The sequence below is a fragment of the Colletes latitarsis genome, chromosome 9, assembly GCF_051014445.1.
Source record: "Colletes latitarsis isolate SP2378_abdomen chromosome 9, iyColLati1, whole genome shotgun sequence".
Lineage (NCBI taxonomy): Eukaryota > Metazoa > Arthropoda > Insecta > Hymenoptera > Colletidae > Colletes > Colletes latitarsis.
In genome coordinates this window covers 18,767,148-18,793,568 of record NC_135142.1, presented here as the reverse complement: position 1 = coordinate 18,793,568, position 26,421 = coordinate 18,767,148, and the positions used below count along the sequence as shown (strand labels likewise).

The 26,421-nt window shown below is 31.8% G+C and overlaps 3 protein-coding genes across 8 annotated transcripts; 2 read left to right on the top strand and 1 right to left on the bottom strand.

Moving 5' to 3' along the window:
• Window positions 1-1,097: 1,097 nt before the first annotated feature.
• On the top strand, window positions 1,098-3,804 carry Nd-b22 (NADH dehydrogenase (ubiquinone) B22 subunit). The gene is made up of 2 exons (XM_076772380.1): window positions 1,098-1,337; window positions 3,414-3,804. The coding sequence occupies exons 1-2, from the start codon at window positions 1,228-1,230 to the stop codon at window positions 3,736-3,738; spliced, it is 435 nt and encodes a 144-aa protein (XP_076628495.1). The 5' UTR covers window positions 1,098-1,227; the 3' UTR covers window positions 3,739-3,804.
• Window positions 3,805-4,608: 804 nt separating this feature from the next.
• Window positions 4,609-19,569, bottom strand: Liprin-beta (liprin-beta 1). Of its 6 annotated transcripts, none has more exons than XM_076772372.1 (11): window positions 19,465-19,569; window positions 18,831-18,969; window positions 18,486-18,643; window positions 13,366-13,527; window positions 11,930-12,061; window positions 11,599-11,773; window positions 6,692-6,981; window positions 6,401-6,577; window positions 5,767-6,138; window positions 5,474-5,657; window positions 4,609-4,974 (listed from the first exon to the last, which is right to left on the bottom strand). In XM_076772372.1, exons 1-10 carry the CDS (start codon window positions 19,468-19,470, stop codon window positions 5,499-5,501), a joined length of 1,770 nt encoding a protein of 589 aa, XP_076628487.1. In that variant the 5' UTR covers window positions 19,471-19,569; the 3' UTR covers window positions 4,609-4,974; window positions 5,474-5,498. The 6 variants fall into 6 exon arrangements, with proteins under 6 accessions (XP_076628487.1, XP_076628491.1, XP_076628489.1 ...); XM_076772376.1 differs by having other exon boundaries at window positions 11,692-11,773; XM_076772374.1 differs by having other exon boundaries at window positions 19,352-19,552.
• A 1,153-nt stretch (window positions 19,570-20,722) lies between these two features.
• Window positions 20,723-25,468, top strand: LOC143345440 (uncharacterized). Its single transcript, XM_076772557.1, has 7 exons — window positions 20,723-21,143; window positions 21,411-21,643; window positions 21,751-21,982; window positions 22,484-22,752; window positions 22,839-23,174; window positions 23,248-23,465; window positions 23,702-25,468. The coding sequence occupies exons 2-7, from the start codon at window positions 21,468-21,470 to the stop codon at window positions 23,944-23,946; spliced, it is 1,476 nt and encodes a 491-aa protein (XP_076628672.1). The 5' UTR covers window positions 20,723-21,143; window positions 21,411-21,467; the 3' UTR covers window positions 23,947-25,468.
• The last annotated feature ends 953 nt before the right edge of the window (window positions 25,469-26,421 follow it).

Here is a 26,421-nt window from a genome sequence, read left to right as displayed (position 1 = left end):
TAGTTATTATATCGATCTAGTATTTACAGTATACAATTCATTCTATAATTAATATCTCAAGAAATATAATAAATATTTTATATCGATACAGCTAATAAGACAAATATTAAAGAAACTACAAATTTGAGAACCGTAAAACAAAAAATTTATGCAAAATTGAACTGACTTTGAGATGTTTTATATTTTTAAAATATCTAATTATTTAATTAGCGAGTACTTAATGCGTAAAGATTATTTTCTAATTTCACTTTACCAGTTTTTTTGGCACAAAACATTTGTATGAAAAACAATTTGAAGGTTAAAATAATTTTGTAGAAACATATGATTGTTTATAGTATCTACAAATTTGAGGTCTAATCTAGGTAGTTTATATTTGATCTACATAGTTTATGACTGTGTATCGAGTTCGAATAGTTCAATGTGTAGGCTGTAACCTACGTATAGGGATACGGGGCCTAGGAAATAACTACACACGTGGCTTTGCGGTTAGGATTATTTATTCGCCTGTCTTTCAGGCTGGCTTGGAGACGACTGACCCCCTAGAGCACCCCGACCTCCATCTTGACGGTTGACATCGGCGCTAACTGCGCCATCTGCGGTAGTAACTAGAGAATTACTTTATGCTCCAATGTTATCAGAATTGATCTTACTTTCGTGCAGGTGCGTATGAAAGCTGGGTAAAATTTATAGAGAAAATATTGTAAATATTGTTTTAAATAATAAATTTTATATAATTCAAATAAAAAGAAAACTTTCAAAACTAAATTGTGGAAAAAAATAACGTAAGAAATAATGCTTGTAAATCGAATTTATTTACTTCTTCCTAAATACAGTTATTAGCGTGTAACAAATACTCTCTCAAGGAAAAGTGTTCCATTTTATACTTTGGGTGAAAAAAATAAAGATATTTTACTTTTTAATTTATTGAGATAAAAATATTTTACTTCCTAAAATTAAATAAATAATACTGACCTTCTGTTTCAACAGTCATTTCCATAACCTTCCTTCTTTTAACCTGTTTATTCGACACATTTTCCAACAATTATTAAATAATTAACAACTAATTATTTATACGAAACCCATTTTTAATTTTTCAGGGCACATACCTGATGCCATTTTCAATACGCATGCGAGAATATTACGACGAATCCGGAACCAGTGGTTGGATAATTGGTTTTCGGAGCAAAGCAGTATTTTGTGAAAAGCTTATATTATAACTAAAAAAGGATGGCACAGTTACCATCACCATTCATTACTCACAGCAGAAAAGTATGCAGTCTCTATAAACGTGCTTTGCGATGCATAGAAGACTGGAATCCCAGGAGAACTGATTTCAGGTATGTATGTACTTTGACTTCTTTTTTCTTAAATATTTTGATAGAATCTGTCATAGAAGCAGTTGGACACTGTTAATTTTCAATATTTTATCATATACTTTAGATAAAGATTAATAGAATTTTCAAAAATGTTTTACATAGGTATTATGTCTATCATTATTTTTTCATTATTTCTAATTGAAAAAAAAAAAAAAATAAAATTTGTTTATTTAATTCCAATATTTTTCTAAAAAATAATTTCTAAATAAATGAATATCTATTTTTTAAGTTATAAAAATAGTTGGATATCTGATAAAACTAAATGTTTAATACCTAATATTGTAAATAAAAATTAGATTGATATTTTGTTAGGTACCTAATCTATTAATGATGTGTCTTTATCCCTTAAGCATTGTTGTCATCCATTTTATATCAAAAAGTGCTCTAATAGGTTCAACTGATGGTATGCTTGGATCACACTTGCAACAAAGTTTTTATTATATAATTACTTAAATTCATATGTGTCAAAGCAAAATGTAGAAATCTTTATGACCTTCTTTTAAATGGAATGCTGCATGTATTTTCATATTGGATGAAATCATACATTATGACAAGTTCAATCATGTGACAGCATATTATGACCTTTAATCATAAAGGGTCAGAAATTAAAAAAAAGTAGAAACTGTTATATCTATGAGATCCATGTACTTACAAAGTCTATTCACAAACATTGTATTAAAAATTGTCCAAATTGAGAAACCTACAAGACATACTCTTAACATTCAAATATTTTTGTAATACAAAACATTATCATTAGTCTATTTATAGATTCTTATTTTAGAAACCGTATGAATTAAACAAACAAGTTTTATATTTATCTCAATTGAAAATAGTACTCTAACATTAAGTAAAATATTGTTTTTATTTTATTCATTCTCACATAAAAGATAAAATAAAACAATGAAAAATAATACAGGATCATATGAAAATAAATTAAAATTCTTTTATTTTCACATAAATAAAAGAAGTTCTTTTTCTTATTTCTTCAAAGCTCCCAAAAAAGTGATATTACTTGAGACATTTGTTGAGAGTCTGCACAGTCCAAAATATTGAGCCATTGAAATTTTGAAACTTGAAATTTGTAGTATAAACAACTCATTTAGTTTTAACTGAGGATTATTCTCGTGCCAGTAGACTCGAAAAGTATGTTGCCGCCTAAAACACTACGACGATAATTCCGTGTATGTTTACAGTCATGGCTTAATGAAGAGGTCCATATACAGTAGTGCCCATATAAGTGACTGCATTTTTGCCCACTTAATTGTCCATGGTTATCCTCAACAATTCTTAGAATACAAGGTGTTCGACCACCCCTGGGAAAAATTTTAATGGGAGATTCTAGAGGCCAAAATAAGATGAAAATCAAGAGTACCAATTTGTTGATTGAGGCTTAGTTAAAAAGTTATTAATTTTTAAAGTTCCGCCTGTGGAACGGCAATCTGTGAACAGCTGCGTGCGCGTGATAATGGTTCTCATTCAGCATGAGAAACTCTACTTACCGACGTATCGACAGTCTTACAATTTTGTGAATGAGAACCGCTATCACGCGTACACAGCTGTTCGCAGATTGCCGTTCTACAGACGTAACTTTAAACGTTAATAACTTGTTAACAAAGCCTCGATCAACAAATTGGTATTCTTGATTTTCGTCTTATTTTGGGCTCTAGAATCTCCCATTAAAATTTTTCCCAGGGGTGACTATTGTATCTCACTTGTACTTATCCTCTTTCCTTGTCTCCGTTGAATTCCGAGAAGTAACTATGCCCATGTAATTGACCGCGGCCGGCCCCGAGCGTGGTCACTTAAGTGGGCATTACTTTATTCTATTTCTCTCTTACAAGTATAGTCATTTTTGTTACAGTAGTTGTTATCATCAATCAGTAAAGTAAACAAACACGGAATTATCGCAGCTTAGGCGGTGGCATTCCTTTCAAGCCTACTTATGATAATATTAACTATTTAAATATTGATTAGTTATTAACATTAACAATATATTTTCTTTATAATATATCAAATTCAATTAGTGTTTTATTTAAGGTACCATGCAGTTTTAATGAGGCAACGTTTTGAAGAAAACCGACATATACCTGATGCACGTGTTGCAAAACAACTTTTATTAGACGGCGAAGAAGAACTGTTTCAGGCACAGCATTGGCAGCCAATGAAATTTACTTATTCTGTAAATGGGATAGCTTATAATCGTGAAGCCAGTGTACCTGACTATGTACTTGATGAATGGGTTCCCATAGAAAAGGCTATGTATCCAAAATATTTTGCCCAAAGAGAGGAGCTCAAAAAGGAATATGAGAAGTTTTATTATAAAATGTTCCCTGAAACTAAAGAAGCAACTGAAAAAAAATAAACACGTATCTTTATAGTTATAATAGTTAAATGTACTATTTATGTAAATACACTTGTTAAAAAATAATTATTCATTTTATATATTACCTAATATTTTGTTATCAACAAGATAGTGTTACTTGATTAGATTCTATCTTAGAATCAGTGTTTAATCTAAAAATTACACTATGTATAGATATAGTCGCATCGTAAAGTAAGTTCACGATCGGCGTTGTACATAAATGTGGAAGAGATGAATGAGATAATACGTTTGATGAATTGATTCCTGTATATGCGGCGATAAAAACGATATAAAATTTCATTCGATTATGTTGGCGACATTAACGGTGGATAATTATCATCACAGTTAACAGAGTTAATATACCTATAATTAAAATACTAATGATATGCTCAACTAGAAAGAAGAAGACCCAAGAGAGAACGTTCTTACTTGCACTAGTATTTGGAGTTAAGATTAGGTCACTAAAGACTCTTTTTCAGTAATATGGAAAGCATTGGGGGGGATTGATAATTCTAGATTATGACCCCTGGTATGGTATGGTCAGGGTGTAAATTCCCTGTTTGTGATTTTTAGATCATGGTCACGCAAATTACATACAATGTAGGTGATAATACAATATAAATTTATATGACTTTGTAAGGTATATACGGTACTCTAGATATAAACAGTTTAGGATAGCGTAAATCAATTCTTTACCGTGCTCATTTCTGCATATAGGGATACTGCACACGTTAAATTATTAAATATCTAATTATATGATTTGAAATAGGGCATTTACTTGGGATTTAACAATTTTACTTGCAACATTTTGTATAAAATAAAAGGTGAGAATAGAGTAATATAATTGATTATATAATTCGTAGAAATTGATAACGTAAGTACTAATTTTACCTTTTATTTTTTATAAACACACACTTGATACTGTTAATTTTTTGCATTTTGACACAGGTATATTTCAATATTTATAAAAATGTTAAATACTTACTCTATCTTTTCGAAATGGTAAAAAGTAATTGTACAGTTATAATAAAACAAATAATGAAAATACAAAAATTAGGTATTCCAATTTTCCAAAATAACAGTAACCCCTTGTAGGTGTTCGAAATTATGGAATAAAATTTAACCTATAAAGTTGAAGTAAGATGGTCCCAAAAATGTATATTTTGTTTATATTTTTGCTCAGAAATTCTTTAGATACAGCCAGTTATTCTTCTGTGATTGCTTTCTCCCTTTAACCTGAAAATAAATGCATTCGAGGGATAGTATTAAAATAGAAAAATAAATAATCACTGATCTACAAATATTGTAATTAATTTTAAAGAAATGATGTCATCATCAAAAAACCTCAGGACTAATCTTCACATTTATGGTGTACGAAATATCTATATTCCATATCTTTGCCGACATCTTGACAGCAGCGACAAACATAGGAAAGGACAGTAAGCAAAAGAGAAAGAAATCTGATTGTGAGAAGCTAAAAAAAAGGTAGGATTTTACTTTTTAAAATACGATTGAAATGAACATTTTTCACTGGATCGATAATTAAAGATTTAAGTATAAATTAATGTATTATCATACAAATTATAATCAATACATAAACGATAGCCTTACATCCTAAATAGCAAGAAAGAAGAAAATAAAATAGTACTAAGTATTTATTATAACATATTACTTTATTAATGAAATGACTAAATTAACGAAAGAAAGGAAGTAGAATTATTTGAGTTAGACTTACGAGATTAAGAATCTGTGACTTGTGGTTAGAATGTGGGTGAATTCAAGTTAGGGCTGCCTGGAGTCGAAGTAGGAGTTGATGGGGTGCCTGGTGGTGAAGATTCCAGAGGGCAAACCAAATTACCATAATCTGCTTCATTTTTGCTCTTTTTACGCTTCAACGTGAACTGAGATTTCTTTGGTACCTGAATTCACACATTAATGACATACATTTTAATCGCAATTTTTCAATGTAATAGCAATTTCGCTGCCATTGTAACATAATTAATTTAAAATTAGAATTATTAAATTTACCTTCAAGCGAGCAGTTAGCGTAAGAGGAACGAATCCAAGAGTGCTTTCAATTTCCCTTTTCCTTTGCACAACTTCTCTACCAAGAATTTGATTGAAATGTGTCGTCAAATGTCTACGGAGAAGAGTCTTTCCGGGAGAAATACTAAGCAATGTGGCCAATAATTCTGAAGTAAATCTGCCTTCGTAGACCATTAAGCCTCCGTGTAATCCAGATCCTCTCATATTAGGTGCATATTCTGCCAGATCAATCACTCTAAGCCATTCCATTACACGATGGTTTGTCCAAAGACGAACGTTACTACCGTCTGCTCCATTACCATTTGTAGATCTTCTTTCAAGGTCATCAAACTCAAAATTTAATTCTCGAAGAACCTATAAATTCGGTTAAGTTTAATAAAAATAAGAATGATTAATGTAAGTATGCTATTTCCTCAACATTAAGTTTAGGAAAACCGAGCCACAAGCCAACATATAAAGTACCAGAGATCTTCTGTTGAGCTCACTCACGTTTTCTATATTTTTGATTCGAACACAAGTACTTTAAAATCAAATCGTATTTTCGTATATTAGAAAACAAAAATATGAATTACTTTTGGTACTATTTTTATTGCTGAAAAAATTATAATACAAATACCTGAATTCCTCGTCTAAGGCTTGCAGCATGTAACTGTGCAGTAACTCCAAGAGTTAGAAGGTCTTCGGTCGTTAACCTGTGTAACATTCTACCATCAACTTTGCCATTTTGAAAAGCATCTTTGTGCTGTGGTAAACCAATATCATCAAGCCATCGTAAAACTGCAGCATTATCCATCTATAATTTCGTAAGTATTAACAATTCATATACTTTATAATAGTCAATACAACAGCTTTATATTTAATTGCGTAACTAAGATTAAATTAACAGTAAAAGAGCAATGATAATTACCTTATCAGAGCCAAGAAATTCAAGCCCGCCATATTTTTCTGATTCTATTACATATAACAATTTCTTCCTATGAAGAATATTTTTTATTTCTAATTCTCTTTCTATTTGCTGTTGCGAACATTCGAGTAATTTTGATCCAGTGGCACCCCATCGTCTTAATTCGCCTGCATAACATTCTAATCCTAGATTTACAAGCCAGTCTTCAATTTCTTCCATCGAGAGATCTGCCAAAGGTTTTTGAGTTTCTATTCCAGATTTTGAGTCTCCTATGATCGTTTTCTCTTCTTCGGCTAAAGTAGAAAAACAAAGCGTCAAGACATATATCAAATATCACTGAAAAAAGAGCGTTCACAAAACCGAAAACTTGGAATATTTTGAAAAATTGTTTGCAAGTGTTTGCAACAGTAGTTCATCCGTAACACAAAGCCATTTTGGATGGTACAAAATTATAATTTAAACGAATAAATTCACCTCTTGAAAAAAAAAATTCCGATAACTCTTTTTCGTGAAATATCTTCATAACGGCCAGAAACATTGAAAAAAGTTTACACAAACGTTGAATCCTGTTTTCATATTTACAAAGCTGCATACCAATAGAGTCGTGAAATCCATGCTTTCAGAAATTAACGCCACCAACAATCTTTACAATTAAAGTTTCTACATACTTCTATGTAGAATCTCTTCTTATAGATGTAAACAATTTATCTATTTCAGTTACATTTTGTTTCTTGTAAATGCAAGGACTTCTATCATCAAATGTTGTTATTCTAGCAGTTTTAATTAGTAAAATAGTTACATAAAAAGATGTTTACTTTTAATTATTTGAGCAAGATAGTACGTATTTTGCTACTCGTCTTGGAGTAGAAAAAGGATAAAAAGAATAACACTATCAGGACAATAATTCTTAACAACTTAACGCCGGATAGTGTATTTTATTCTGTATCGCAAAAGCCATGCATCAGACGACAGGAACGATTTACAAACAGCGATATCATATGGAATTCTTTAAATCCTTGACTGGGAGAAGGTGGTACTACCCAGTCAGGATTTAGGGAATCCCGTGTGGCATCGCTGGTGACGAAGGTCAACAGCGGGTGACCTCCGGCAATAAAGAGAATGAGTATGATAATAAGGAAGCGAATGGGGTTGTAAATTGAATAGGGATATAAATACTCGTCAGCCTTTCTTCTCGCAGACGAATAGTACGAGATGTAACACCCCCTTTCGTCCCCATTTTAATGTAAATCTAAGAAGTAAGAATATATGTGCTATACTACGGTTGTAATCAGGGATCAGAAAGGTTCTGAAACTAACTGCTTTAAACTATTATATGAAGTGATCAAAACCCTGTTTTTACACATAATTGTTTCGTAATTGGAATCGATATCATACTTGTTTTCAACCCCTGGGTGTAACTGAAAACAGAATAAGCTAAGAAAATAAGTAAGATAATGGCACCGTCTGCCAAAGGACGACATTCAACACACAGCCATTTGATGAGGATGACAATGTCTTGATACAGAGACATAACAAACATATGGTGATTTATTATTAAACACCTTTATGTCAATTTGATGATAATTCTGTACCCAATGCTGAGGGTGAGTTTGACTTTTTCCTGTTTTGTTTGTACGAAAATGTGATGTCTACGATCGCAGATCAGACAAACATACTTAGAAATTTATTGAAGGAACAGCTTTCCATTTATTCCAACTACTATACTGGTGCTGTAACAAATATTCATTGAAATGAGAATCTCCAAGTGGGGTTGTAAACACTTATAAGATTGTATTGTGACGAAATTATATACTACATGTTCATAACTGATGTACAAACCCTATATTGTTTGAGAGAAAAACCGGAGATCATGAAATTATAAGTCGAAACCGAAAAGGAACGCCTACTTCTTGAACATATTGAAACAAAAGAAATAAATTACAACACACACCGATAAACGACTTGCTTTCAGACGGTGCAACAGCAAAGTCGTTCAAAAGTTCAGTTAGAAAATGTATCGAAGCCCAAGCAACTACAGACAGTCTTTTGAGGCTGACGTGACGGATATTTCATTGAGAAGAAAATATAATTATTGGTTTACTTTCTGGCAAGATTTCTATTATATAAATACAGTACTCTTCCCTTAATAGATAAATCTTTAAATAGGTTCATCTTCTTTCACATCTTTCAACGGTTACTATATTTCTTCAGACTTGGACAAGAATATGATAACTATACAATTACTTATGAGCAGAAGTGTACTGATACGGCAGCCATTACACTACAAAACTTTCGGTGATTAGAACATTATGGCGACAGGTAACCCGGGTTATGAAATTTTCATATATGGGTACGACAGTTATACCACAAAAGTGCAAAAAAAAAATTTGAGCATTATGGTGATAGTCTTTGATATCCAGAATATAAAACATACATATACGACAATAGTATGGTTAAATGACGGATGCAAGTATTTACATATACGGTAACCATTGCTAAACGGTTAATAATAAGTCGAACATCGATTCACCGCCATCGAATTTAACTCCGTGCAGAACTTACAAAGAAATGGCGTGAAGCATTTAATAATTGCGAGTTTGGTGCAATTACGGCACTTTGGGGCGAAAAGCTATTACCAGTTTTAAAGGGGGGGGCAGGAAAAGTCGAGAGATTACCAGTAATTAATCACTTGCAGAGGTGTTCGACAACTATTGGAAACTCCCATAATTTCGTCTAGCAGCGGAGACAATCATGCGTCTGCGGTGTACGATTTATTAGAAGAATGAGGATTATCCGACAAAGGGTAAGCACTTTGATGCGATACCACATTGACGAATACTGGACGTTTCCAAGGAGCCTGCATTCTTCTTGAACAGAAATTAGAAAAGGACATTTTATATTCGCCTTGCGGACATTATATACATGAAATTATTTCGCAGTATAAATCATTTTATAATGAAAAAAATATCAAAATATTCGGGTCCAAACGTTCTACTCTGTAAAAAATGTCAAGAGACTTGGCAAAAAATTAACAAACTGAGTTTTGCACCCGGAATTGAAAACGAATATGTCCACCGAACAATGCAGAGTGCAACGGTTTTAGAAGTTATCCAATTTTCAATGGCAGTTTTACAAAAATAGTAACGACCAAGAGAGAATCACAAGGCATATTTACATATAATTTTCCTGGAAGAAATTCCATAAAAAGCTTTGTGTTACTTAAAAATACATATACTTATTCAGAGCAATTTGCTGTAACTAACAAAGAAGAAACTGAGATTCGTGGCATTTCCTCGCTAGTCCTCTATTTAAAAGCGTGGATATGAGCTCCGATAGTAGCGGAAAGTTTTTCTCCAAAAATTCCATGAAATTGATGAAAAAATTAATCACATAACAATACAAAATTTGTCCAACCATTTGTGGTATTTGTCAGCAGAAAATATTTCGACAAGACAATGAAAAAGGATACGAAATTATGAATGGTGGAGGCGATGAACAATGAGGCTATAGAGTTTTGTAAAAAATGTAAAATTATGCCTCAAGACGTGAAAAAAATTACATTGACAGAGGAATTGAGAATTTCGTTTCTGAAGATTCAAAAACATTTTTCGGAAGATTTTCTATTACGTTCGGAATTAAAAAAAAAGAGATCCTAATATACGGGAAATGAGAGCGATTATAAATACAGATTGAACATATTCCTTTTCAGGTTTTAAATAGAAATATCTAAATATCTTCGTTATTTATGAATATATGACAATATTTTTTAGACGAAAGTTGTACTGTTCGACGAGGTACATATAATGCCAAAGAACAAAATTTTTATCTTCAAGATCATTGATTTCTTTTAATGAAATCATATATCCAGTTTCTATATTCGCGTGTATATAAACGTATACTAACAACATATTACATATCGAGACGTTTTATTGCCCGTAGATCTCAACATAACTGTGTCTTCATAAATTAAAATACTTTTCGATTTGTCCGTTTTGAATAAGCAGAATGGTCACAATCGTGTCAACCATCCGGACACATTTTTTAAGCTTGTACATATCGAGATTGAGCGAAATTGTCGTATTAAAAGTTCTTATGGTTTCTTTAGAAAAAGTTCACAAAAAAGAATCTTTTTCTGACTAGTAGAAAACCCCCTTAAAACTCCCGTATTATCGAAAATACAGCGTGTTTTTGTAGAATCAATTTCTCGTGTGAATATAAATCGAAAAGTTACCTTACCTTTTCATGATTTGAGGCTTTCATTACCGAAACTCAAGTGCTTCAAATTTATAAGAATAAATTCCGATGCGCGGTGTTTGAATCGCAATTAGCTGAGCGCTTTGTAACATATGCACACACGAAAGATACACTTGTAAAACCATAAACTTGTCCTATTACATAATGTTAAATATACAATTAAACATGTTTTAACTTCAAATAGTAGTAGAAGAAATCGTTGATGTTACAGAATATTACATTAAAAATATACTTTTTTTCTCACATATCGATGAATACTAATTCTTATATCTCACTACACATGATACGGATATTTACAATATATGTAACTATCACGCCTATAAATTAGAAACACTTATATCTCGGTAACGAAGCTTCAATTTATACTAGCATGAGAAATTGACCCCATATTTTCGATATTACTCTGTTATATATCATTAGCTTCGGTGTTTTAAGTATTATCACTCACTGAAAGCTCATTAAAATGTGTGTTACACCTCGGAATCTCTGCTTGTTATGCAGATGGTCCAGAGTAAGAGTTAATTAATTACTAATATAGGAATTAGTTTTAAGTTATTAACCACGACTGCCTGTCACACAAGAAGAACAAATGATAATTGCTTTTTTTTTGGAAAAGCATGTAAAAATGCATGCTTAAATGATAAATCAATCGCAACCTAGAGTAGGCGCAGACAGGCATCTCGCGGAGATTCCTCTAATGGCCAGTGGTACCGTCGTGTGTGCTCCTGAAGCTAAACTTGAAACCTTACCGAATACTACGCCTTTTTTTGAAGAACTCGGCGGCCTAGGAAGACTACTATATTGGCTGGTATGCCTTCCGAATCTCTCTTCCTGTAATAAACGTCTAACAATAATGTTTTTCTCTACTTCCGTTACAGAAATCGTTATAGTTCTATGGCTATAAAAGGCGGATACATCATTTTGTTGAAAAAAAAGAGATAAATCTAAAATGTTTAATTCGATCTAATTAAGGTGATATCAACTTACATTTGACACAAGACCTGCATTTCGAAGTGCGAGATTTTCGTGTTCTAAATTTGTTTGTCTGAGCTTCATTTCTGACAAAGAACTTAATAGTTCTAACTTTTGTGTTTCCAAAGCACTTCTTGATAGTACTTCCTTTAATAATAGAAATAAAGTTGGAACAGGGACGAGATAGAGTGAATTAAAATAGAAAAAAAATTTACAATACAGGGTGTTCGGCCACCCGCGGGAAAAATTTTAATGAGAGATTCTAGAAGCCAAAATAAGATGAAAATCAAGAATACTAATTTATTGATGGAGGCTTCGTTAAAAAGTTATTAACGTTTAAAGTTCCGACCGTACTGGATTTTTTTCTCGAAAATGCGCAAGATTTCGGGGGTATGTCTATTCACCAAAAATGATTGTAATTGACCCCCGCAACCGAAAATACTTTTTCTAGAACGATTTGAAATTTTCTTTTTCCGTCGAAAAATTTTACACCTTCTCGAATTTTTTTCTAGAAAGTAGGTAGGATTTTGGGGGTATGTTTATTCACCAAAAATGATTGCCATCGACCCCTGGAACCGAAAATAATTTTTTTAGAATTAATTAAAAATTTTTTTTTTCGTCGAAAAATTTAGGCACCTACCCCCTGTCGATTTTTCTTAAAAATTCGTTTTTGATTTTTAGTAATTTTATTTGACGCTCAACAGAAAAGTTGTCTCATACTTTTTTGTAGGTACCCATGAGCCCTACTTCAGAAAAAAGTTTCATTGAAATATGTCAACTATTATAGGAGTTATGGCCGTTTGAAAATTGGACCATTTTTATGGAGTTTTTCTAATTTTGCGGGGTCAAGAATCAACTTTTCGAATATTTTTGCGATTTCTACATATTCTCCATTAAAATACGCGTAGTTTGCTTTTTTAAACATTAAAATTGTCCAATCCATTCAGAAGTTATGACGTTTTAAAGATTCGCATGAAAATTCGAGCAGACATTTCTGGCCAGAAATTATATTTTCGGTAAGGAATTTTTTTCTCGAAAGTGCGTAGGATTTCGGGGGTATGTGTAATGACCAAAAATGATTGTAATTGACCCCCGCAACTGAAAATAATTTTTTTAGAATGATTTGAAAAATTTTTTTTTCGCTGAAAAATTTCAGCACCTACCCGATTTTTTTTCTCGAAAGTGGATAGGATTTCGGAGGTATGTATATTCACCAAAAATGATTGTAATTGACTCCCGCAACCGAAAATAATTTTTCCAGAACGATTTAAAATTTTTGAATTTAATTGTTAATAACTTTTTAACGAAGCCTCCATCAACAAATTGGTATTTTTGATTTTCGTCTTATTTTGGTCTCTAGAATCCCCCATTAAAATGTTTCCCAGGTGTGGCCAAACACCCTGTATATCAATAAAATATAATAATACAAAAAATTAAATGCATAAAATTACTTTTTGTAACGCCTCTTCCATTCTTCTGAGAGAATCCTTCTTCTCTCTAAGTAAAGTTTCCAATTCTTGTATTTTAGTAGATTGTGCATCCACCTGATCAGACAAAACTGATACTTCCATACGTAATGCGCCGCGTTCATTTTCTAATTTCCTTAAACGTTCCTATAACATTAAAATTAATACTACACAAATTGTATAATATTTTAAAATATACATTACATAATTATGGTGCAATTTATTAATCATGATTTTCTTTAGTATGAAAAATTTGTATAATCAATTGAGATTCATTGTTTGTAAAAACTTACGTTAATATAAACTACTTGCTAACATTTTAGAAAATAATAATTTTGTAAAAACACAATGATACAATTAATATTCCTTAAGAAAACCTTTTAGTTTTACATGACTTGAAATCAGCTATACGAAAATAGTATTGAAACGCACCATTAATTAAATTTAGTTTATGCACTACAAAAGTAAATATTTTACTTTATATTGAAAGTGTTAATGATCATAATATCAATATCATGTATTCATCCTGTTCCATAATTTTTATAAAATAATGTCATTTAACGTCCTAATTTGAAGTATTTTGGTAATAAAATTTATTCCATATTATTTTACGCATTATATTTGTTAGTTATACTTTTCAATATTTTGCATTACATACACTAACATAACTCAATCTGTGTTCGCCATTCATTCCGGATTTCAGCATCATGAAAATGCTGCAGCAAACAATAATAATGAGATTCTCTTCTTCTTAAAAAGCGATCTGCGTGCGATCTGATTCTTTATTCACAATGTATTCTATTCTTGAGGCGTCGTTTTTCCCAAGCTTAAAAGATTTAATTATTTCGATTTCCTCTGTACTTTTTGCGTCTCCTTGCCAACTATGTTTTTTTGAAGAAACTCTGTTCGATCATGATATGAAACCAGTGAATTTAAATATAAAAATAATAATAAAAAAAAAAAGAAGAAAAGGCCTTCTTGTTCTATGACATACACTGCAGACCAGAAAGGTGGATAAGTCCTAATATAAGTCGAATCCGTGATTCTCGTAAATGTTATTTTTCCGTTCTTATTAAATGTTACAATAATTAAAATCATCGAAATTAAAACGAAATTTCTAAATCCCTATCACCAATAAAAGAATAACCAGATATCAACAGTTACTTGGAACCCTTTAGTTTTAGAAAATTAGTTTCCAATGGTATTTCAATTTTTATTCTTAGGGATTCGCTTGTATATACCTGCCAAAAACAGCTTCCCAATTCATGTACTTTTAGTTCAAAAAAATCAGTATTTAAAAGTTCATCCTCTTCTTGTTCGGAATTCGATGTTTCCGAAGAATCATAGTTTTCTGAATATATCCATGTATCATCCCATTGTTTTATTCTTGACATACTACCGACGAGTCGGAACCTAAATGAATTTTATCAACTAATCTTCGAAAGATATATTTATAAAATATTCTATTTTCCGGTTCGACTAAATAGACAGGATTATTTTAATTTTTTTACGGAACTACTGGAACTGCCGGATGTTTATAATCATCATACTTAATTTATGCCTCATTTTCTTCTTGCAGTAAAAAAAATTCCTATACAACACGATCATCTAATCTTAACCCATTATATTTTTATTTTTGGGACAATTTAAAATCTATAAACGGATACAAAATGGATTTGTAACGTGTGTCGAGACACGAGAACACTTGGAATACTTCTTTTAATTATTCGTAACTCGAAAACTAAGGCACACAGAACTTTTTTTTCACGACCCTAAAATACGTCTATGCGTTTCAGAAACTCACTGTGCGAGGTTTTTCAAAAATTTCTCTTCCGAAATAACCGAGCACAAATTAGAAACAAATTCTATTTAACGAACGTACAAAAATAAAACGATACAATACTGGTTTGTTAACTTTTCCCAAGATAAACAATTATTAGCAGAACTTCTTGCCCTTTCTCTTCTTCCGTTATCAACCCTGTATCTTTGATATTGTTAATAAACTTTCTTCGTTCACATATTTTCTCCAAATTTATATTCTTTCCTTTAAAATCATTTAGATACGAGCAAATTTCTCACAAATGAAAAGCATTAGCCTCGATGAGATATAACGAATCGATCATACCGTGGTACAGCAAGAAACTAAAATTAGATAAAACTATATTCGAGTTTCTCAAGACAGAAGCAGAGATGTCAGATCGGAGACGGGCGCTACTGAGAATTTCCTCTCTTAGATACGCATCCTAATTCATGAACCACGAGTATGTAAGCTCGGTATTTTGGGCGAATTGTTTGTTTGTTGAATGTACCAACACTGGCAGTTTCGTCGAATAAAATACGCCATACTATTCGGATACACTCCCAGCTAAAAAAGATAGCATGTTTGTGAATAGTTAAGTCATGGAAGTATTTTTTCCTTAGATAAATTAATTTATATCGTCGAAGGAAATATTGTAGATAAAAACTATAATTAAAAAACCGTATCGTATGAGCGGTTTGTTAACTTTACCACTACTACCAACGAAAACAAACTTATTCTCGAAACTTTATCGTCACAGCCTGTATATTAGCGCTTACCTTTAGTCTGCCACTCCTACTTCATAAGGGGGGCCCTCCTATTCCAGGTACAGTTCATAAAAAAGTTGAATTTTTCAAATTTCTGTTATCTTTGTGGCTATCGAAGCATCTGACATTCGTCTTTCGGATCTCTATATTTGTTCCTTATCCTTTACTTAGGCAAATATGTTTATTTCCTGACCAATGTGAATCCCCATTTTGGACACGACTTGAAGAATCGTAAAAAACCCCTCATTAAATGGTGAGCTAAGATTCATACCGGTGTAAATTCAGATTTTGAAAATTGCTTGCTTTTAGGACGAGTGTGACTCACGTTACTATGATTCTTAATCCACCAAATGTACAAATTATTACAGAAGTAGCAATCTCTATTGTCTCTTTATCACAATCCGATTGTTAGGAGCAACTATCCAAACAAATGAATTTAAACTTTATTTCGTGCATAAGCACCTAAACATCTTTCCAATAAATGTTTTATTAAATTATTATATATTATATATAATTATAAATTAATGAGTATACTTCTGCTTTTCACATGTTTATGAATGTACCAGCTTGTAGAATCATAATTGTGCTATGGGGTTCTATTGGTCGAGCTCTTATAGAAATATGTTGCCCAAATATCATTTTTTCATTTTTTCAATCGAATCTGGGTTTCTTCTAATGGCTAAATCGTAATAGGTAACGAATTTGTTGATTATTTTATCTGTCAGTCTTCTAGTTCCTGCATATGTCTTCTTCTTACAATCGTTTCATCATTGTAAGGATTGTCTTGCAAAAGATATTTAAAAGTTGCACTATCTTCTAATCCCACTGGATGGACAGCAGAACATTTTTCAGATGAAATTCATCTCTGGTAACAAGAGCCATTTTGTTGACTTGATTAGGACCGTTTGTGTTCCACGTTGCTATAAAGAATCCAAGTTTTGTCCACTGTGACTAATTTCTTCAAAAAATGTGTCCCTTCATCTCGGTGGAAAAGAAATCGCACGTAGATAACAAATCTCGTTCCATCGGTTGATGAGGAATCCACATTTTGAAACAATTTATGTATCCAAATCGAATCAAATGATTATGAACTGTCGTTCGCGAAATATTGAGTGTCTGCAATCTTATGAATAGTATACCGGGGGTTTTCATGCATCAAATTCTTGATAGCATCCGTATTCGTGATGTACAATTGGCTGCTATGTTTGCAATCTTCCACGTTTAAATCTCTAATTATCCCTTTACGTAACACTAATTTCACTAGCAGCTTTCTCAACACTATTGTTTTTTTTAAGTGCATCGCATACCGCTAATGCTTTTTCTGGTTTTCCATACTTCTAAATGTACAGAAAACGAACAAAATACTTTGGGAATGAGGAAATACACTGAAAACTAGCAGATCACTGAACGTTCAACATCAAGAAAAAACAGACCAGATTCACGTATTTCTCAGATGTTGTCCATAAAAGTCGAACGTGCAAATTAGAAAAAGAACTTATGGTACATCCTAATATCTCTTGGCAAAACTACAATATACTCTTTTACATAATTCGATTCACGCACAGCGTGATATGTCGAATTGGAATCACTCCATTCTATGATATTTATTAAAGAAATGTATTATTAAAATGAAGGAATAAAACTGCCTCAGCGTACACTATTGAGATTAATTTGATTGGGTTTCAGATCTAATCCAAATCAGACGATTTGGTTATAAACTATAAAGTTACAACCTGCACTTTAAATTAATTATGGACTCAGGATGAGAGACATGATTTTTTTATGATATTTTAACTAGAAGAATAGAATTTTATTTTTTCGTGACTTGCGTTATTTGTTCCAAGCTAAAAAGTATTATAACGAATATACTAGATATTATAGTATAATATAACGAACATACGGACCGGGTATTTTTTTCGGGTTCGGGTTGGGTCCCGAAAATTTGTGATACTCGGGTACCCGACATCGAAGTCAGGTAGTGCTCGAGTCAAGTTGATTTATAATTTACTATCAATCAAAAATCATGATTCAAGTATTCGATCAACAGAATCGCATATAAGCTGCATTAATTACGTCATTGAGTAAACGCAAATTGAATACTCTTACTACATCTGCTTTTCTTGTCCATTGTCAATGGCAGCAATATTGTAAGTGCAATTGAATCCAATGAAGACTGAAGAAAGAATAAGTATAAAATACGAGTGAAGAATCACCCGACCCGTGACGTAATATTCGGGTACCCGAAATTTTCGGTTACCCGAGTATCATAAGCTTCCAGGTTCCGATCCGATCCAACCCAAGTCATGCTCAACCCGACTCGAAGCTCGGGTATCCGCCCATCTCTAGCAATTAATACTATAAAATTAAACTATTTGATATAAATAAGGTATATGATATAAAATAATAAAAAGACTAAAATATGCAAAGTAATGGGACTTTGGAAATATAGTCTAAAGTTAATTGTGTGTACACATTACTATAAAGTTGTGCAATGTTATGTATGGAAATAATACAAAATATGAATGTGTCATTTAATTTACCGGTTGCATCCACTGCAATAAAATTTCACAGGTTGCTACATCAGGAGCAGCAGGAGGACATGGTGCACTTTTAATCGCAGATACGAGATTTCTTGTAGCCTCTTTAACAGAATCTTTCCATTCTGTACTTCCTTCGTTAGTACTTTCATTGCAAGCTCCTAAATATATATATATTTCTCATTCACTACATACGTGTTTTTACTAAAACTAATATTGCATATTATAAAATTATGATTCATTTTTTAAATGTGATAAATTTCCCCAAAAATAAAATGTTTATAACTGTAAAATTTTGAATAGATAATATTTATTGAGCAGACGTACAAAGTAAAAATCACAACATACCAGATATAATGTCATCCATTTGTAACAAAGCAGCTTCTAGCATCTTACTGGCCTCGCTTGTTGTCTTTGTAAGAAAAGTTAACTCGCCTGCATGTACTGTAATTTCATTGCTTTCTTCGCTTTTACCCATTGCTGGTGTCTAAATAAAAAAAATAATATGTATCAAAAATTTTAAACCAATTATATATAAATACCATAAAGATTATAAAAACTAATTATAAATTATAAATGCTATACAAAACTGTAATATCATTTAAACGATAAATTTAGATTTATAGGTATTCCTACTTTTAGATAAATAAAATATGAAATGTCAAACAGATCAACATTTCAACATGGCGTACTTAATTGCACTATTTATACATTTCAAATAATAAAATGAAAAATATTAACCACTTCCTTTTGTTAGCTACATATCTTTATACTACATATACTAAAACTATTAACGTATATCACTGTTTCAATTATTAATAAAAATGAAAATTTGAATTCAACTAAAATAATCTATCGAATAGACTGACCTTGTTGCACCATGATTGAAACTAAAACTTATTAATCAATGCTTTTGGATTTCTTTGAATTTTAAGTCAAGAATATAAGCAACAGGTGTTAAAAACAACGCCCAATAGTTTACCGCCATGATAATATTCCTCTTCTTTACATGACAAGTATGCGTGTGCGTTTCTGCTTTTCCCTCAAGCCGGATATCCACTATTTGTTGATTATGTTAACATATTATAGCGACTTTTTTCGCTAGGGAAAACTGAAGAATTCAAGAAAATCCCTAGCCTCTTCAAAAAAGACGCTAAGAGCGACCCCTCTACAATGTCAGAAACACATAGTCGTAGTCTATTGGTTTATAGAAATTTCATTGGATTTAGTACAGTCGGTACAGATTTTCATTTCACGTTCATCTATTAGGTTGTGTGATAAGTCCCTTCGTATTTTCTCATGCAAAAATAGAGTTCTGCCAATTTTGTATGCAACTAATCTAATTAAAAATATATTCGCCAATTTGTTGTATGCCATCTTGCAAATTATATGAATATTTGTATATGTAGAGGGAAAAACGCCAAAGCTGTCGTAAAAAAATAAACATTTGCACACTTTCATTTTTATCACACTATTATTAATAGTATCAAAGGTATACACATGTGAACGTATATGCATATCAGCTGATTAGGATTAAACACGCGCCCAAAAGTCGAACCTATGGAATTTCAATTGCCGATATCTCGAAAACGAAATTACAGATTGCAAAATGGTAAAGGACTTTTCGATTTATATTCTCTTGGACAATTTGTATGATTAGTTTGTCCCATAAATTTAGAACACCCTGTTATAATGTATCACATCAAATAGGTACCCTATCTTAGTCGCTGGATCTAAACTCAATTGAATACATTTGGACCGAATTGAACAATAGAATAAAATAATATAATATTACAGATGTAACATTTTAAAAAATTCATTTAAAAGACGTCTGGGACGAAATTACAACAGATATTACAAAACTTCTAATTTTGTCAATGCCCAGAAAATTACAAGCCGTTATCGATACTCAGGGAGAACCTATAAAATATTAGTATAATATTAAATCCACTATATATACATTTTTGTTAATAACACTCTTATTAATAAATTTAATAAGCATCATTATTTTTTAATATATATTCAAGTTCAATTAATATACAATCTAATACCAAAAAAGTTGTTAAAATTACTATCGTGTTTATATTTCACATTTATTGGGGTGAATATAGTCTGACTGCATATGATTTATACCACTTTCATAGCCATCGGCACATTTATGGTGGCATGTACAAAAAATCGACAGATAATACCGATTTGATAAATCGAAATTTACTACAGAGTCGAATATCGTAAGATCGATGGTTTCGATTAATCGATCGTGTGGAAGAAGTCAGTAAAAGAACAGTGTGTAGTAGTTCATAGAGGTGTTGTGTATTTTTGTACGTGAAACGAATTAAAGTGACATAAAATCGGAGATGTTTAATTCCAGATGATTTGGACAAGAAAACTAACCAAGAAGTTCGGCTTCCTCTTTCTCATAGAGTGATGTTGACCATACGGTGACGAGTCCAGCCAAATCGGCGGAAAACTACGTCACCAGTGACGGATTCCCCCGAAACTGGGACAAAGTGCAGTGTACTCTGGCATTGCGTTTTACCGGAATTTCTCTCACTCCATGACTAGTAGCCTCCCCCTCTTTTCTTCTCTTTCTTTCTTTCTCTTTCTCTTAAGATTGGCCAATCGTCTCGTCATCCTCTAACCCTCGATCGAAACTGACAGGTAAACATCGAGATTTCTCAGAACGTTAATTATGTTAATCGTTTATTTTGCTTTTTACCTTTATTGTTTCTCACTATTTTATTAGTTATTTATTCTTTTATTATTTTTTAATAGCAATATGTAGTCAACATAAACTGTATGTTGTCATCGTAAATATATTTAATATTACACGTGTATAGCATAGGCTTTTAATTATTAGACATTAAAAAAGGTTTATATTATGTGGATGATTATTATAAGTTGAAATACATTTCTGCAATACTGTAGGTAACCAACAACGAATGGTGTACATTCAACATCGTAGTGTCTGGAGGGCTCGATATCATGTCCGATGGGGTTGATGTTGGTGGCGGGGAAAACGAGGTAGATTCCCATTCTTGTTTACATGCCGATGTTGGAGAGTCCTCAAACCAAAGGGAAGATGAGATTTTGGATCCAGATAACGAGGCTGCCTTGAACACTAATTATGATAGCGGTGATGGTGCTGTACCTGCTTTTAGGTCCGTTACCTTCATGTAATTGATTTTTGTATTTAGAGATTTCCAATAAACGTTTAGATAATCAAAGTCTTAAATAGCGTATCAAAGGATCCATAACGTGTGGACAGGTGTGAAAGGTGTGAAAACTATGAGACTATAAATAAGACAGCATTCTGCGCTCATCAGGACCAGTGTCTGGCCAGTTCTGAGCCAGGAGAGAGCGCAGAGAATATAGAAGCTGCTGAAAATGATGGAGATGGAGAAGAAAGTCATTCTGGAATTCGTTCTCACAGAAAAATGTTTGAATGCGACGTTTGCAATATGAAATTTTCTAATGGAGCTAACATGAGGCGGCACAAGGTATAAATTGAATTTATTTTGAGACTGTGCGGCTACTTGAGTCTCTGGCTGGGTGACTCTGGTTGGGTCGGGTCAAAACCAGAAAGTTTATGATACCCAAGATACCTGAAATCGAAGTCGGACCGAGCGGAAATTCAAATATTATATCGCGGGTCAAGTAATTTCTATTCTGCATATATGAAAAAACGCAAAATTACTTAGAAAAATTATATTTTCCCAAAAAGGTAATACAACTCACAATTTAAAATCGATCTAAAATTAATCAACGAAATACAATATAGATTGAAAAGAGAAAAAGAGTAAAATCCAATTGAAGAATCACCCAAACCGCGATATAATATTCGGATGCCCGTCATACATTTTCCCGACCCGACCCGAACCCGAAATATCGAGTATCCGCTCACACCAAATTTATTTAGATTTTAACTAATTAAAATGTACATATTAAATTATCGTGAAACGTAAGTACGAAATTATGAAGGAAGATGAATTTGATCGCAGATGAGGCACACTGGTGTGAAGCCGTATGAGTGTCGTGTCTGTCAGAAGAGATTTTTTCGTAAGGATCACTTGGCAGAACATTTTACAACTCACTCTAAGACTCTACCGTATCATTGTCCGATCTGTAATCGAGGGTTTCAAAGACAAATCGCGATGAGGGCCCACTTCCAGAATGAACATGTCGGTCAACACGATATGGTTAAGTCTTGTCCTTTGTGCAATTATCGTGCAGCAACTATGAAGTGTCTTAGGCTACATTTTTTTAACAGGTCAGCATTTAATTATTTCAATAATATTGCAAACGTTGTTACGTTACGTTCATCGTTATTGTATTATTAATTTATGATTGTTTTAGGCACGGAATAGATCTGGATAACCCAGGACCAAATAGTTCAAGTTCTTTGATGAATAGCTGTACACCGGGAGAAGCCATGCCTTCCGCTCCTCTTTCAGATAGCGGAGACAGTACCGGAAATCGATCTGCGGACAATGCAACTCCGCCGATGCACTTTTTGACACCTCATATAGAGATATCGATTCCTTACTCTGAACAAGCTGCAAGTCAACGGAATTCAAGCCCTGCTCCCCTTAACGGAGATAGTCCAAATAGCCCGCAAAGTGCAGATAGTAACAGTAATGCTCCAAGTAGTAGTCATCATCAGTTACCTATTAACAGTAGTGGTATTCACAGGTATAGAACATCATTTTTTGAAGTAGTACTAATCAGCCTTGACTACTATTGTAATTTATTTTTTTAATTAAAGGAACGTTGGTGGAAGTGAAGAGGCAATTACACCTTCAATCTCACTTATTCCTATTAAGCAAGAACCAAACAGCAACGGGACAGAGGAGAATGGCGCAACATCTAGCAATCTTCCATTACCATCCTTGATAAAGGTCTCTCCACTAAAATCTCTTCTTCGAGATGATTTACGACGCAAGCTTTCATCTAGCTCTGGAAATAACAATAACAATAACAACGGTAATTTCGTTATTTTATATATTACAAATAATTTGCTTTATTAGTATATTAATGGGATTTGAGATTTCTAAATATCCTTTTAATAAAATACCTTTGCTTTAACTGTTATTCATAAACAATATTAAACATATTATCAAATACTATTTAGAATAACTTTTGCATCAAGTAATTCGTATGAAAATAATACGTATATACAAAAAAAATATATATATGTATATATATTGATTTTGTAATAGGTAATAATAGTTCAAATTCAAATCCCCATTCAAGAGGAGAACCTCCTAGTTCAACAAGGCCCGATCAACGAAGCAGTGGACTTCAATGCACTCACTGCAGAATTACCTTTCCTGATCAAACATTATATTTCCTTCATAAGGGCTGTCATAGTGAAAGCAATCCCTGGAAGTGCAATATTTGCGGGGAACAATGTTGCAATTTGTATCAATTCAATTCGCATTTATTAAGCAAAAGTCATCAGTAGTTATTTGGATAAATAACGTTTTTTGAAAAAGACCTAGTACCTCGATTATTTAAAAAATTATCGAATAATAATGTTAATATGACTGATAGAAAGGAAATTATGAGCTTGAACAAACAAAATTACATTATTTGTTAGAAAATATAAATGACAACTCATTTGTATTTAAAAGTTCGAACTAAATTTTTACTTATTTTAATATCTATATTAATAAGTACTCTTCGATTTACATTAGGGATAAAATAGTCGAGGTTCAAGGAATGATTTTGGAATCTGGGAAAAAAATCGTGCCTTTGTCGAGATACCTTTGCCAACGCTCACACTCGTCCGAATCGTCCTAATTTATGATAGTACGAACAATCCGTCCATGGGGCTTTACCAAAATATATTCCAGAAGCTCTGTTGGTAGTTTTAAACCTAGTTATACTTAGAAGAAAACAGTGAGAATACCAATGAGCTCCTTTTTTCTATCTAAATTCTTTTTACGCACTGTTTTTTTTTTTTGTTTGCTTGTTTATAAACTTGATTGTTAAATTGCATTAATTTTATATATTATCATCTATTTCATCTATTCCTATTATATTAAGAATAGTCATTTCCGTTAAAATGTGTACAACATAATTTTTATAAAATAAGATTATGGTCGTCAAAGAATTATTATGAATTTGATTATTCATTTGTTAAAAAGAAGTACGCATAATCAAGAAGAATCCTTTGCAAACTAAATTTCAATTATCGATGTAATGTTATGGTGCGAGAAAGGAACCGAGCCGTGCGTACCATTGCATATAAATATAAATATACAAGTAGATAAGAGAGGCGACAGCTGAAGTACTGTGTCAGCTCAAGAAATATTTTATATAGAGATATTTGTACAGAAAAGTATTAAATATAGGAAAGAATATGCAAATAAAAAAGTCAAGATCTCATATTTCAGAGATTTATAATATTGTCAGTACAGATCATTGTATAATTATTCAAATGATATTTTATTTAAAAATACGTGAATCCAAATTTAGTGAAACAAATTTTTAACAAGTCAAAAATAATTTAAAAACAAAATTAAAATAGAATAAAAAGATAATTAAAAGAAAAATGTAACTGATACTAGTTTCAGTATAAGTTCACGTAACAAAAAACGCTAATAGTTTCGAAATATGATTTCCAGACTGGTACATATTTCTATGTACATGTGTATGTGTGTATGTGTACAGGGTACCCAATTTAAGTGTATAAATCTACATGTTATTGTTTAAAAAAAAAAATACTTTCAACTATAGTCACATAAATGAAAAGGAACACACTTAAATGTTAAGTAATTTTTTAATAGTTAAAGTAATAAATAACGTGTGCAAATATACAATTAAGTTGGGCACTTTCCATATGTTCTATATTTAAACAAAAAAAATAGATTGAAGAAAATACGCACGAACACTATTGTCTATTGTAGTTATTTAAAAATCGTTCCGTACACTGCGTAATATTTAATATAATTATTGCTATTATTATATTATTATTGTTAATATTATTGTCATAATTGTATTATTTATCGACACGTAAGTTATTTATTATTACTTTGCATTCCAAAATACTAATTTTTAACTACGTCCAAGACTTGACGATACTTGTTTGTTTCAAAAAATTTTTAAATTGTTTATTTTATATTTTATCTACTATATTTTTATTTTGTTTTTTGTTTAAAAAAAAAAAAATATATTAGAATTCTTCGACAAAATTACTCTTTATCGTTAATTAAAATCTTAACTAAAATCGAAATTGAAGAAAGACGTTTATGTCCTAAAATCTTTATTAATATGCTTGCTACGAATAAAAAGTGAACATCATTTTATTTATCCAAAACTAGTCTTAACCATTTGAGTACTATGAAGAGCAATCTACAATTCCCATGCTAATAAAGGGTGGGCACGAGTGTAAATCACATTTGAAATGGCATTATGCGGAAAATTGTAGTACGAATGTAGTTTTATAAATGCCTTGTAAATTTTTTCGAAAGAAACGAGGCCTTTATTTTTTAGATATTTTTTATTTGACTAATCATGAGTTGCTTATTTATTAGTTACGCGTCTGCAAGACCAAATGACGCGTTTACCAATAAACAACGCTACAATTGTACACGTAACGACAAAGTTCGGCAAAATTTTATTCTCGAATAACGAATAAAAATGTTTTTTTTTCGAAATTCATTCGTGAAATCTTATATTGGCTTTTACAATTAGCTATTCATCGAACGTCGAATCAAAGAAAGTTTGTTGCTTTCTGGAAAATTAATCATCGACACATAATTAAATAATCTCTCTACCGAGGCAGACAAATTATTATTAGCGTATTATACCATAAAAAACACACGTTAAATTTACGGATACTTCTTTAATATATCTAGATCGGAGCTTTTATTCGCAAAATATTTTATAATTTCCAGTTTTACATTTTCATTATTTTCAATGTCTTCTGCAAGCT

What these genes read in the sequence shown, in the direction of transcription:
- Nd-b22 (XM_076772380.1), top strand. Translation starts at nt 1,228, where the DNA reads ATGGCACAGTTACCATCACCATTCATTACTCACAGCAGAAAAGTATGC. An exon ending in CCCAGGAGAACTGATTTCAG is followed by an intron (nt 1,338 to 3,413) that starts GTATGTATGTAC and finishes GTTTTATTTAAG; the next exon opens with GTACCATGCAGTTTTAATGA.
- Liprin-beta (XM_076772372.1), bottom strand. An exon ending in CCTGTCTGCGCCTACTCTAG is followed by an intron (nt 6,982 to 11,598) that starts GTTGCGATTGAT and finishes TTTCTACTTTAG; the next exon opens with CCGAAGAAGAGAAAACGATC. An exon ending in GCCTTAGACGAGGAATTCAG is followed by an intron (nt 6,139 to 6,400) that starts GTATTTGTATTA and finishes CCGAATTTATAG; the next exon opens with GTTCTTCGAGAATTAAATTT.
- LOC143345440 (XM_076772557.1), top strand. Translation starts at nt 21,468, where the DNA reads ATGTCCGATGGGGTTGATGTTGGTGGCGGGGAAAACGAGGTAGATTCC. An exon ending in GGTGCTGTACCTGCTTTTAG is followed by an intron (nt 21,644 to 21,750) that starts GTCCGTTACCTT and finishes ACGTGTGGACAG; the next exon opens with GTGTGAAAGGTGTGAAAACT. An exon ending in TAACAATAACAATAACAACG is followed by an intron (nt 23,466 to 23,701) that starts GTAATTTCGTTA and finishes ATTTTGTAATAG; the next exon opens with GTAATAATAGTTCAAATTCA.